At 38.2% G+C, this 14,245-nt stretch overlaps 1 protein-coding gene across 3 annotated transcripts in view; it reads left to right on the top strand.

Annotated features, from left to right (window-relative positions):
• ATP6V1C2 (ATPase H+ transporting V1 subunit C2) overlaps positions 1-14,245 on the top strand; it is a 64,364-nt gene that overhangs the window by 47,980 nt on the left and 2,139 nt on the right. For 2 of the 3 annotated variants that reach the window (XM_074209758.1, XM_074209759.1), the window contains exons 7-12: positions 2,983-3,081; positions 4,032-4,100; positions 6,163-6,255; positions 6,783-6,876; positions 9,880-10,017; positions 11,085-11,182. In XM_074209758.1, coding sequence (XP_074065859.1) covers positions 2,983-3,081; positions 4,032-4,100; positions 6,163-6,255; positions 6,783-6,876; positions 9,880-10,017; positions 11,085-11,182 — 591 coding nt within the window. The remainder of the gene's footprint in view (positions 1-2,982; positions 3,082-4,031; positions 4,101-6,162; positions 6,256-6,782; positions 6,877-9,879; positions 10,018-11,084; positions 11,183-14,245) is intronic. The other variant, XM_074209760.1, reaches the window with a different exon arrangement.

The raw sequence follows: 14,245 nt of genomic DNA, 5'->3' as shown, positions 1-14,245 counted from the left end.
ACCATCTCCCCTATGGTAATTTGAACCAACTCCTCTCCTGTCAGTAGGCTTCCAGAGGAACAAAGAACCCTGCCTCCAGGGAATTCCCTCCTGCCCCCTGTGAAACAGCTTCCATTTGTAGAAGGTGGTAGGAGTTAGAAGAGAGGCCCAGAAGTCAGGAAAGCATGGTGGAGGCTGCACATTGGACCCTTCTACCCTGGAGGCTGCCACAGGCTTGGAAGCAGGACATCCAGGCTTGTTCCTGACTTTTGCAGACTTCATGAGGGACTTTGACATGTTGCTAAATAAGAAAGTCAGATATCTTTCATATCCCTTTCAGCTTCTGATCTTATGATTAGAGGCAGCTAGGAGGCACAGTGGATAAAGTGCTGAACCTAGAGTCAGAAAGACCTGAGTTAGAATCCAGCCTCTGATAACTTTAAAAGAGTTGTGTACCCCAGGTCAAGCCACCTAACTTTTGCCTTCCTCACCTATCTGAATTGGAAAATGACAATAATAGTACCTTCTTCCTCAAATGAGATAGTATTTGTAAAATACTTAGCACAGTGACTGGCACAAAGTAGGCACTTAATTCCTATTCCCTCCCTCCCTCCCTGCACTCATAACTCTTCCATCTTCTTTCCCTCCCTCCCTTTTCTCCTAAAATAATAAATAAATGAATTTTTAATATTTCAGTATAGAAAAGCATCATGGTATGCACATTTCTAGAATCAGTAATCTCCTGTGTTCACATCCTGGAGCTTGCACTGTGCTGCATTATAGCCTTTCTGAACTAAGTTTCTTCATCTTGAAAGTAGGAGATCTTAATACTTGCAAAATCTATACCATAAGGTTATTGGTTGGAAAATGTTTTTAAAATCCTGTGTTCTATATAAATGAGTATTTTTGTGGAATTCTAGATGTGGAAATTTTTTTTTAGAAGGAGGACTGTTTTGGAAGGAAAATTGGAGACTCTGGTAATGACCATTGGAAGGTGCTGTATTCTAGTGGAGTTGAACACTTAATGAGGGGAAAATAAGGCTAGAAAAGTAGGTTATGGTCAGATCTTAGAGGGATCTGAATAGTCAAGAACTTGGACTTAGTGGGCAATGGGAATGTGCTGGCGCTGAGCTTTTGAGCAACTTTCAAGCAGAGGAGCAACAAGATCCAAATAATGCATTAGAGTGATTAATCTGGCAGAGAAGTGTAGATGGAAAGAATGGAGGTGGGGAGGGGAGCCCAGGTCAGTGAGGTGTGGAATTCAGGTTGCTAGAGTCTAGCCACCTTGGCAGACTGGTGAGAACACCATTGGGCCAATGAGCCAAGTTTGCCAGATTCTTGGGGAAGAAAGGGGGTTGCCAACTTTAGCAACCTGGATGCTGTAAGCAGAAAGTAGTTATGAATGGCCAGGGAACAAGATGAATAAGAAACATTTTTAAAATAGTGACAAAGCTCCCTTCCTCTTGCCCGTGATAGTCCTAGGGTACTTGCCTTTTCAGTCTTATCTCAATTATTCCATTCTATACAGTTCATGTTCCAGGTCAATGAGACAACTCTATCCCTGCAGTGGCTCACACTGTTCTCCATGCCTGGAATTAACAAGCAATTCAGAAAGGCTTACCACAGTGCCAAGCAACTGTACTACATGTTGGGAATTAAAAAAAAAAACAGAAAAAGAAATAACACCTATTTATACATTTGATGCATGAAATATATCCATTCCTATTTTTTACCTTCAAAACCCAGTTTAAATAGTATCTCATTCATGATGACTTCCTTTTCCCCCGACCCACTTCCCACACCTTCATGAGGAAAGGCCTTCACCAATGAATTAACTTTACTTGCTCTGGAGGAGGCAGTGAAATAGAGATTAGAAGGATTTGTAGACAAAGGCCTTGGATTCAAATCTTTAGCTCACTACTTAGGCTACCAAGGTCAAGACACTTAATGTTTTGAGACCTTAGTTCCCTCCTCTCTAAAATAAGGAGATATAATCAGATGTTCTTAAAGGTCTTATTCTCTGTAAAATAAGGAGATATAACCAGATGTTCTTAAATGTCCTATTCAATTTGAAATTCATGAAACTTGTCTCCTTGTTTCATCTCCAACTTTATCCTACACAGCCAAGGTGAATTTTTCCCTAGGAAATGAGACTAAAGCAATCAAATTATTTTATCAACCTAACAGCAAAATTACTCCTAAGCACCTATATAATGATTACATATGTTTGGGAGATCTTTTTGGTGCCTTTTTTAAACTTGCATTTAAAGGGTGCAAACTCCTTGATGGTATTGATCCTAATTCAACTTGGACCTTCCCCGATCATATCATAGGATTTGGTACAAAGCAGGTACTTGAAACATGTCTGTGGAATTATTGTAAAGTTCAACTCAAATACTACTTCCTCCAAGGAGGCTTCCCAGATTCCTTCATTCAGCTAAGTGTCCCTGGTTGAGTGTTGGAAAGCACTTTGTATACTCTAGTGCACTCTTCATGTAATATCTATGAAATGGTAATGTATTATAATTGTAATACTCTAGTGCACTCATCATATTATCTGTGTAATGGTAAGCAATTGAGGTCAAGGATCAAGTTTCATATAAATTAAGGTTTCTTCACCTTGTGTTCTGTCATGATTCCTCTGGCAGTCTGGTAAAGCCTTTGAATCCCCTTTCAGAATAATGTTTTTAAATGAATAAAGGAAAATTGTAAAGGAAACAAATTATATTGAAATAATATTTTATTATTGTATTAATCTCAGGTCAGGAACCCCTGATCTAAACAGTTTTCTATACTTCCTAGTGCAGTTCTCTGCAAAACACTCAATGCTTATTGACTGATTGAATACGATCATATTGTAGCTGGGATCTCTTGTTTTCAAAGTGCATTTGTTACATTTATGGCACATATGCCTATATGCCAGTGAGCCTGAGTGCAAGAGTTCAGATAGGACTGATAATGCCTTTCTTTTAAGCTCACATCTTTTTTGCTTTTGCATTTCAGGGGAAATCTCTTCACTCGGACATTAGCTGATATTGTGAACAAAGATGATTTTGTGCTGGATTCAGAGTATCTTATCACTCTCTTGGTGATAGTTCCAAAGTAAGAGCAAATGTTGAGTGGCCCCAAGTTCCTCACTGAAGTATTTCTTTTTGAAATGGGTTGCCTGAGCCAAGAGAAAGTTTTTTGGCCACTACCAGATCTCAAGGACATAAAACTGAACCAATAGAGCCATCTGAAAGGGGCACTTAGTGTGAGAAATAATTCATTTGAACTCCTAACTCTGTTCCAATCAATATTAATCAATTTGATATGATTCCATAGAGATAGTGATAGTTCTGTATATTAGGCCCCAGAGCTATGAGCTGTACTTGCTTAATCATAAGAAGCTAACTAGAGACCCTCCAATCTTTCCTTGTTATAGTGACCAAGTTCATTGTGGCAGAGGTGACTCAAAGACTTGAAAAGTCCCCCAACATGAACTGATGACCATTTTATGTCCACTTAGACAGTGGAGATGCTCTATGCTTTGCCCAACCCAAGACTTCATCTCCTGTATACCTTTTCTAGCTGTGGCATCATTTTTTAGCCATGAAGCAAAATCTTTTGATCAATGGGAGTCTGTACTTTATATAACCTCTTTAGCAGGTTTAGGTATCAAATTTGGTATCAAACCTCAGATCATAAGCAAGATCTGAGGTCCTCTTCATTAGAGGGGATCCCTTAATAAAGCACCATTGGCTCAGAGCTCTTTTATTGTAGGTTGGACAATTTTAATCTCAACAGTAGGATGCTGCTGGTAGTGAGGATCTGTGTCAGGCAGGAGATGCCTGGGGACCTGAAGTGGCTCTAACACTTAAGTTATAAGTTAACACTTAATGGGAAACTCTGTTGTTCTCTCAAGATCTTCATCTTCCAAATGGAAATAATAACAAACTTCACATGGTTCTTGAGAGGAAAGTGCTTTTGTGAACTTTAATAATAACAATTTACAATACATTTTGTTGTTATTTTTACTAATGCTAACTGAAGTTCTATTCTGTTGCTTGAAGGCCAAACTATTCACAGTGGCAAAAAAGATATGAATCTCTTTCAGACATGGTGGTACCTCGATCAACCAAGTAAGTGGAACTCTTGAACTGGGTCCTTGGCTTGTCAGAGCATTTGTTTACTGGCTTTTGAACTTGTATTAGAAATGTATTTTCTGCAAGAAGAGGCTGTTATAGTCTTGAGTGTTTCAGAATATGTAGTGAACTGAAGAGGCAAGGTGTGGGACTGATGAGGGCATTGAATTGGTGGTCATGAACTTTGGTCCCCAGGTCCACTTCTGCCATAAACTGAAAAAAATTTTTCCTGTACAATGTTGGGTAAATTCCCCCTCTTCTTTGGACTTCTGTTGTCTGTAAAATATGAGGGATTTTGAACTAGGTCAGAGAGGCATCACGCTAGAGACTTGTAAAGTCACAGGATATCTTTGACAATGGAAATTATAAGTATAACATAAAAATGGATTCTGTACATATTTCCAAACTATTTCTTCCATACTTCCAGGATCTGTAACTTCTTTGCTGTGGGCAATCTTTTTTTTTTGCCAATGCTGGTCAAAGACCCTCCAGAGTCTAGTATGGTTTTATGGGTTGCTCTGATGAGGAGAAAAAAAATCCTTCACTTGATGAACCATTTTGTTCTTAAGATAAATTGGACCTTGGGTGACAGCATGCAGTCCATCACTGGGCTATTATTTGACACTCTTTTAACTTGTACTTCCTAGCATAGCCTTGGTGAAGCCAGGTTCACCTCCATGTCATGATCAAGCATCTCTAAATACTAAGGAACAATCGATTTAAAAAATGGCATTAATGGTCTCCTTACCCTCAGGGAGTTCACAATCTATCTCATAGAAGGGAAAGACAAATTTACCTGTGATATGAGGCAGAAGAACTTCCTAACTCCAATGGGACCAGAAGAGGAAGAAATTTCCTAGGGATTTCAGACACAACCCCAGTCTTAGAACATATTCTGAGTACTCCAAGGTGATGTTTGAAATGGACTTTGGAAGATGAGTAACATATTAATACTTAACCAAAATTAAAAAAAGAACAATAATGAGAAAGCAAACATAGTTGCTTGTTTATTGTGAACTAAGAGCTTGCTGTTAGCTTCCAGATGAAAGTCACAGAATCTTAAAATTTTAATTAGATAGATTTTGCTTGGATAGTGAATAGCATACTGGAACTGAGACCAGTAAGCAGTGAGAATCTGCTTTAGACACTTAGTAGCTGGGTAACATTGGAATTAAACCTCTGCTACTCAATTTCCTCTTATACAGTATAGTAACAGCATCCATCTTAAGTGTTGTGAAGATGAAATAAGATAGTATATATGTAAAGTGCATTCTATAGATGTGTCATCATCATCTCAATCTTAATCAGATTTTAAATATGAGGACTATGGTCCATTGGAGTTAACTGACTTGACTGTGGTCTCATAAAATACAGTTATTCTGACTCCAGTACTGTGAAGATGTCAGTTCACAAGATTCATCTTGGTATGGAGGTAATCTTGGACTCTCAAAGACTGGCAGAATTTACCAAGTGAAAAAGACTTTACAGGGTCGGTGATGTTTATTTACAGGGTCTGTGTTTATTGTCTGAGTTCTAAAATAGCAAAGTTGATTGTGCTGGTCATCTGGTTGTCTCCAAGTGGAAGTAATACCTATGCTGATGGAAATCACACATCTTTTAAGTATTAAAGTAATGTAGCTAACTTGCTAAGATTTTGCTGAATTCAAGTTTGTTTTTCAGTATCTTGCCTCCTATTTAACTTCCTTTGGGCCATCGACCTGTGAGTGGCAAAGCCAGGCTTCAAACCCAGTTCTTCTAACTCCTAGTCTAGTACATTGACCTCTTCAAATGGACCAACCTTTAGGCTACCTCTGGATTTTAACTAGCAGACCCTTGAATCTCTTACATGATACAGTCTTGTGGGTCGAATACAGACACTGGCAGAGTGTGGTTAGAATTTGGAAATTCTATGTATTCTCTGCTCTTAAACCTTCCAAATGCATGGATCCTCACTTGTAGCCTTCTGATGCTAAACAGAAAGAACAGTGGGATGTCAAATCCTGGAGAACAATGACTTTTAGTCTGAACACAGTTATGAGTGGGATCTTCTTTTCCACAGACTGATTGCTGAGGATGACGAGGGAGGCCTTTTTACAGTCACGATGTTTCGGAGGGTGATGAATGATTTCAAAGCCAAAGCCAAAGAAAACAAGTAAGAATTTGGGGCTATTGCTTTATTTATTTACTTAACCACCCACTCATTTATTTATTAATCTACCTATTTTTGGTTTTATATATATCTAAAAAATGTGTGTGTGTGTGTGTATATATATATATATACATATATATATATATATATATATGTATGTTTTTTCTTTTTTGAAATTTGAAGCTGAAAGCTTGCTTTTCTGCAGTACCTCTATCCTAACTATAAAATTGATATTTAGTTAATGACTTAAGTCAGGATTTTAAACTTCTCCTGACTGCTAGTCTGCTAGGACTTTTTTTCTTCTCAAACATTTGATATTTAGCTAACATTTCTTCTTTTTTTTAAAAAAATTTTATCTCCCCATTACATGAAAGAAAATATTAACATTTTAACATTTTTCTTTTTTAAGCTTTGATTTCCATGTTCTGTCCCTCCCTCCCTTCCCCTTTCCTCTCACTGCAACAGTAAGCAATTGGATATAGATCATACATTTGCAATCATGTAAAACATTTCCATATTGTTTCTTTAAGGTTCATTGTCCGTGAATTTTTTTATGATGAAAAAGAAATTAAAACTGAAAGGGAAGAGATGACTAAGTTGCTCTCTGAAAAGAAGCAACAGTATGTAAGTACTTAAGCCTGTTGCATTTTTCTACTGAATTTCCAAATTGCTGTCCCTCTCTTTGGTTCTCCCTTTACCAGGGCCAGTTGTCTTAGCTGGAAAAGGCCCTCTGTTTGAAGCTTGGAAATTTTCCTGATTTGGTCCCCAACTGCCTAACAGATAGATATTGGGGAAGTGTGTCTTATCTTAGTTCCCATGAACTGGCAGGATAATCTGATCTCAGAAAGTGTTGTAGGAAAGCAGCTGCATGTATTGATAATGAGCATGAACTCAATTTCCCCCTCAAAGGAGTCTTAGGGTATCCTCACCCCGAGGTCAAGGAAATTCAGTTCATTGGTCAGAGGGACCAGCACAGCCCCTCTGTTGATGGCAATAAGACAGCTATCCTGAATGGAACTGGTTGGACCACTGTTGACAGCAGAGTTTCTAGGGAGTGGTGCTTGGTGTCCAGATGTACCAAACAACCACCTACTCAAATTTTTAACAAGGCATCTGCCTGAAAAGGTATCCTCCAGCAATAACATCATGTGAGCTTTATAGTTTGTGAAGGAAACTTTGCTTAGCATGTAATGAAAGTAATAGACTCTTTCAATTTTAATGATGAGCTTCATGGCCTTTGGGCAAATTTTTTTTTCATTTCATACTTCAGTTTGTTCTTCTGTAAAGTGGGCTTAATACATATGCAACTCTATTTGTATCATAGTCAAGTTTTCAGAAGCCAAAAGGACTATGTCCTCTACTGTCAGCAGCTCTAGCTCTAAAATTCTAGGAATCTCTACTGATTTCAGGACTAGTCTTGAAAATGGAAAGTCTAGGAAGCCCTTCTGCTTTCTTGTGAGGAAAGATTTGATGCAAAATTTTCAAAAGTATCTCATCGTAACTGCTGAAGACTCTAAAGACAGTTGAGGGTTTTAGAAGTGGTATTTGCATGTATTTGTTAGTACTTATCCTGTACTCTTGTTTTTTTAATCAAAATTTGTTGTCAAATGTTTGGATAACTCAGAATTTTGAATATGGTGTAAATTCCCTTTTCCATGTGAATCTGGAAAAAACAAAAACATAATAAACCATCACTACAGTAAACACATTAGCTGGAACCTCAATTAAATGGAATATTGTGACTGTCCATACTTTTAGCAGTAAGAGATATATGATAAGAAGGAAAAAGATGTCAGAGAATCACACATAAAAAATCTTCAAACTTCTGGTCTAGACCCAGTGCTCAGTCACCTAGAACTTTCACATTGTCTCGAACAATGATAGCTGCTGACGTTCCATTCAGTTCAATGGCCCTGAGCTTCTCTAGAATCCTCAGCCATAAAAGAATAAGTCAATTCTGGTCAATGAACTTTAATTTATTGAAGTAGGTCACAGCAGGACATTTCCAAATAATACTAAGTAAGAGCTAAAAAGTTTTGCTTTTTTTTTTTTAATTTGGGAAAGAGGAACGAGTAAGAGATGATTTTTGTGCTTCCTTTTACTGCTAAGTCTGATTCTGTTAACCCTGAGCTAACTAGAAAACCTTATTACCCAGAACCACTTTTCATCAGTTTCCTAAGCATTCCATATATAATCAGATCAAATTTTTTTGCCCTCCCCCCTTTTTTTGTCAAGGCAACCAGGGTTAAATGATTTGCTCGGGTCCTTCAGATTTTTAAAGAATAAAAATTAAAGCACTACTTCTTCTCCCCCGCCCCCACCCCCAGATCAAGGAACCCATGTACTATCTCTTCTTGACATGGAAACCAGTTAACATTCCCAATGCCTTACTTACTTGTGAATGACATGGAGTTTCTAGGACCTGGACTGCCTGGGGAACTTTTTATTTCCAGAGAAACTTTTTAGAAGGCTGTGCTGAGGAGAAGGAATAAAGTGGGGCTCTTGGCACTACCTTCTGTATCATCACAAGCCAACCTGAGACCACCCCATTTATCAGTGTGTTATACAAGAGCATCACACCTGCCATCTGGTTTATCAGATCACTGGTCTAGAATTTTACATGGTGTTCCACTTCTGCACATCCCCCCCCACCCCCAATCAGGGAGTGTGGCCAAGGTTTCTTTAAGAAGGGAAATGGAGCTCTGTAATAGGCATCTGACTTTTAAACATTTAATAGCTTTCTACCTTCTCATCTTATTATCCTACTGACCTTTAGGCAGAGGAAGGGGTAAGGGTGGGTTTGGGTGGGTTTAAATACAGTGTTGGATTTATAGATCAGAACTTGTTTTCTTAAATTCCATCTTAAATCTATTATAGTATACATTAAGAGCTAATAATTTCATCCTTCTGCTATTCTTGATCAAGGAGGAAAAAAAATCTATTTTTGCTTTCATTGTGATCCTACCTTCATTTCAATATATGTTTACAGAGATAGAGCTACAAATTAAATTCCAGTCTTTCCTGAGCTATAGTCCTGTACCAGCAATGTTCTAGTCATCATCTTCCAATCTTTTTTTCATTTTATCCCCCTCACACATTCTATAGTATACTTTTGCTGGTCTACTTACAATTTTTCAAACAGGACTCTCCATCTCCCATCTCCATTCCATTCCTTTGCATTGGCTATCTCTCATAACTGGAAGGTTCTGTTCCCCTCATCTTTATTTCCCTGACTTCCTTCAAGATTTGGGGAAGACCTGGACTATTCCACTAACTTTTTGTGTTGCTGTGAGAGAAGACACCAAATATAGGCGAAGGTTGTGTGTATATATATATTATATATGTATTATATATAATTATATATATATATATATTCCTAGATGGTATACTCCTTCTTTGACTTTGGTCTTAGATTTGTGAGCAAGGAACTGCACCAAGCCAGACCCAGGCCATTTTCAGTTTCCCCAGGTTAGATGACACATCTAACTTGTGCATTTAATCTTTAGGATTAATGTTAAATTTCGTCATTCACTTGCTTGCTTTTAGATGCTTTTCATTGATTTAATGTTAGTTTGTGTTCTGATGCATGTTTGTTGAAAGATTAATAAATCATTTCTATGCTTATAGCAAACTTCACGTGTTGCTCTTAAAAAGAGATCATCTACCTTCCCGGATCACATGGTTAAGGTAACCCCGATAGGGAACCCTGGTAGGCCCACTACGGGGCAGACGGAGAAAGAAAAAGAGAGTGAGGGCGAGGGTGAGGTAAGCAATTCTGCTTGGGGAGCTTTTCTGTTCCCTCTCTAGGCTGAGAGGGCTTTATCTTTTGATAAAATGAATCACTCCCCACTATTTTCATCATCTAGTGTGGCTTTCACTATACCTCAAATTAATAAAAGTGATGAAAAAGGGGACCCTTCCGTCGCCAATCATGTCTTTTCCTAATCTATAGGACCTTTTGTTAACTGCTGCCTCTTCCCCCCCCCTTAACGTCTCAATGAATGTGCTTCTTGGTCAGGTGGGCTAGGTTGTCCTAGGATTCTAGGTGGATGGAGCTTATTGGGAGACATGAGTCCTTGGCTTTATGACGGGTTCTGCCACTAACTCACTTGGATATTGGGCAGCTCATCTATGCTCTCTTGGTTTCCCCATCTGTACAAATGAAGAGTACTCAACCACCTACCAACATATCTTGAGGTACAAGGGAGGGTTCATGCACTGAGAAGTGCTTTTGAGATTCCTGAGAGGAATCTTAACTTGTTCTGATTATCATTATTCACTATCTATATTATCATTTGTCACCATCTACTTCAAAGGAAGCACTATTGAAATCTGCGCATTTCCCTTGCCAAGCAAGGTTGGAGCTTTAAGCTGGTTTGAAACAGTCTTGGAATGTTGGTAGAGCACTGTTACCCTTAGTACTGTTGACATTATAGCTTATGACGAAAGAGCTTAAAGGATTCCCCAGTTGGAAATTTTCAGACAAAATCTTGAAATATGCCTGGCATCAGAACTTACTTTTGAGGTGGCCTGCCTAGTTTTCCCAGACATTGGTATAGATGGTTTGCATGTGCTGGGTGGCTGAGCTGCTAATTTTCTTCGACTCTACTTGATAGAGTCTGGAATTTGACATCAGTCAGTTCCCATAATATAGTTGGGACTGGTTTATCTTGCTGGAAGGCGGACTCTAGGTGGCTTCTCCACCTTCTTCTCAGCTTTTGCAAGCTTCTTGTTCTTACCAACTTCAGTACTCTGTCCTAATGAAAAGTTTCTTTTAACATACTATGTCTGGAGGTTGAGAAGAAAGGTTAATAACCTGATTTCTTTTCAAGGGTCCCCTTTTGCGCTGGCTCAAGGTGAACTTCAGTGAAGCATTTATTGCCTGGATTCACCTAAAGGCTCTGAGAGTTTTTGTTGAATCTGTGCTAAGGTAAGTGAACCCATGTCTATATGTCTAGAAATACCATTTTTCTTAAGGCATTTAGGTGGTGTTAGGTCTAGAAAAAAGAAAATGAATTCAAATTTGTGACCCTGGGCAAATCCCTTCACTTGAGCTTGCAAAATCTAATCTTTCTTCTAAGGTTGTTAATGAGAAGACAAATGTGCTTATCCCAGTGATTGGCATTGTGTTAGGTGCCATAAATGCTAGCATTTGATTAACATTTTATTCCTACTATTTTACTTAGTTGTATAAATTAGTATAACTAATCTTCTTCAACTATTTTGGCAACTGTGATAGACAATGATGATAATGATGATTATGATGTGAAATAATGAAGAAAGTACTAGACTTGGATTCAGAAGAGCTAGGGTTCAAGTCCTAGCTCTGACAATATCTGACCACAAGTTTCTCACTTTTACTTAGAACCTCAGTTTATTCATCTATAAAACAGAGATGACAGCAACTGCATTACCTTCTTCTTAGTCTGGACATCCCAATGATAAAGGGATATAATTATTATTATAATTTGTTATGAACTTGAGATTTTATAGAATTTGAGGTAAGTGAGGCAACAAATTATACAGATCTAGGTCATCTGTATTGGTAGCCTCCTACCTGTGTTATGTGGGCACATAGTCAGGGGGGGTAGAACGTGTTAGACTATGCAAAAGACTGATAGTAGGTAGACTTGTGGAGCAGAATGAGAATATTTTTGTCGAGTCTCTTCACAGAAGTGAAGAACAGATTAAAGCTGGTAAGAATATTCTTAAAGAAATCTCTATAGAACAATGGATGTGACAGGAGGAGAAAAAGCTAAAGGCTGCATGAAGGGGAAACCTATACTGAACCAAGATCACTGAAGACTGAAGACTGGGGTGGGGAGGGAGAAGAAAGAGGCAAGGGTGGGGCAGCTAGGTGTCATAGTGGATAAAGCACTGGCCCTGGAGTCAGGAGTACCTGGGTTCAAATTCGATCTCAGACACTTAATAATTACCTAGCTGTGTGGCCTTGGGCAAGCCACTTAACCCTGTTTGCCTTAAGAAAACTTAAAAAAAAAAGAGGCAAGGAGGGAGAGGGAAATTCGGAGAGTAGGAAAGAAGAAAAGAGGAAGGGTAAAGGAGAGGGAGGGATAGGAGGGAAGAGTGAATGGGAGGGAAAGGGGAGAGAATTTTGAGAGTTAGTGCCTATTTACTTTCAAGTACTCTTGATTTTTTTTGATTTTTTCCCCTTCTCTGCTAACATATTCCTGTGGCTACTTTCCTGAGGCTGCCAACTTTTTAAAGAAGACATTTATCTTGAAATAAGATAGCTTCATCTACAATATCTGTATCTTTTGTTTTTCTTGGAGCCGGTCCTTTAAATTGACTTCTAATGGGTAATAGCCATGTTTCCAATGAGTTTGGTGTCGGGGTCCATGAGAGAGGAGTGGTAAGCTAGCCTCTTGGCAGCCAGACCTGGACTCCTGGAGAACAGAGGGTATGGGCCGGTTGCCAACTTTTTAAGGGAGAAAAGGATGTTGAAAAATGTTCCAAGATAGTAGTAACTTCTTGCACAGCCACCCCACTGGTGGCAAATTTTATATTAACCTCTGTTGCTGATAATACTGTATTATTCCAGTTCCTACAAGTTAAGAAGAAAATGAAATAGAATGTACTAGAAAGTACAAATAATTATCTCTTAAAGGCCCTTGTTTTAATAAAGTTGTGATTTAAAAGGAGGGATTTAAGGAATGTTGCTTTCTTTAAGGCAAAAACTTTGCCAATTATTATTTCACTTTCCCAGTAGATTGCTCCTAGAGAGCTGTCCTTTACAAAAAATAGTTCAGCAGAACTATCACACCAAATCCATGTGTTTTCCACACTCATTGCCCCCTATCTCTACAAGGAAAGATTTAACTTTTAGTTTTTGAAAGGCAGTGGGGTTAAGTGGCTTGCCCAAGGCCACACAGCTAGGTAATTATTAAGTGTCCGAGGCCGCATTTGAACTCGGGTATTCCTGACTCCAGTGCAGGTGCACCACCTAGCTGGTGTGGCCTTCAGCAAACCACTTAACCCCAACTGCCTTGCAAAAAAACCTAAAAAAAAAAAAAATAGGAACTATAATATAGTGATTTCTTTTTGAAGGGAAGGTCATGTAGGGCACAAAGAATTTGTTAATTAGATATTTAAGGGGAGAATATGACCTCTAGTAAGGGGGATCAGCATCAGGAGCAAAAAAAGCAGGGAAAATGAGGGCTTAAAGGTTTCTTTTTTTTCATTTTATAACCTTCAAGTTATCAACTCCACTGTGACTCTAAGAGCTAAACTCATTTTTTTTAAAGCAATGGAATTGACTTGCCCAAGGTTACACAGCTGCCCTTAGACTCATTTTTTGCTTCAGTTTTGTACATAGGGAAGCTCCAGTGAACCTCTCACTGTGTAAACTGTATTATGTCAAATAAAAAAAACTCTTATGACTTGAACCTAGGTCAGTAACCTTTTAGAAAGGATACACAATCCTCATACACTATTGCTTTTTGAAGAGGAGCTATTAGATGCATTAGAACCCAGAAAAACATTTAGTTTTGTTAGAGAATATTTGGGAAGGAATTTTTCTTGAACACTCACAGCAGTTTTCCTTTTCTGCTTTGAAGTTAACAGATAAACATATTTTTGATAGGCCATGTTTTGTCTCCACTACAACATTAGAGCATGCTTTTTCCACCCTTTATGAGCTTTTTAGGAAATCAACCTTTCCCAAGTTCATCCATAATGGCCTAATGCCCTGCCGTTTCCTACGTTGTTCTATATATAACATTGAGATAAAAAGATCTATAAGCTCATAAATTTATGATTTCAAGAAGCATGAGTTCCAGTAGCAATAGTTGATGAATAATTTTAGAATTGAGTTTCTTAGACCTCTAGATGAGAAATATCAGAAATCATAGTGGCCAATTAGAGCCTTTAAAAAAAACAAAAACTAAAAATAACTAAGTTTCTCTTTTTATAAATTAGGACAGTAGATGTATCATGAAAATAGCATAAACGTGGATCACAAAGGGAAAAGTTACTT

The sequence above is a fragment of the Macrotis lagotis genome, chromosome 1 (genome assembly GCF_037893015.1).
Source record: "Macrotis lagotis isolate mMagLag1 chromosome 1, bilby.v1.9.chrom.fasta, whole genome shotgun sequence".
Classification (NCBI taxonomy): Eukaryota; Metazoa; Chordata; class Mammalia; order Peramelemorphia; family Peramelidae; genus Macrotis; species Macrotis lagotis.
This window is presented reverse-complemented; position numbering and strand designations above follow the sequence as displayed.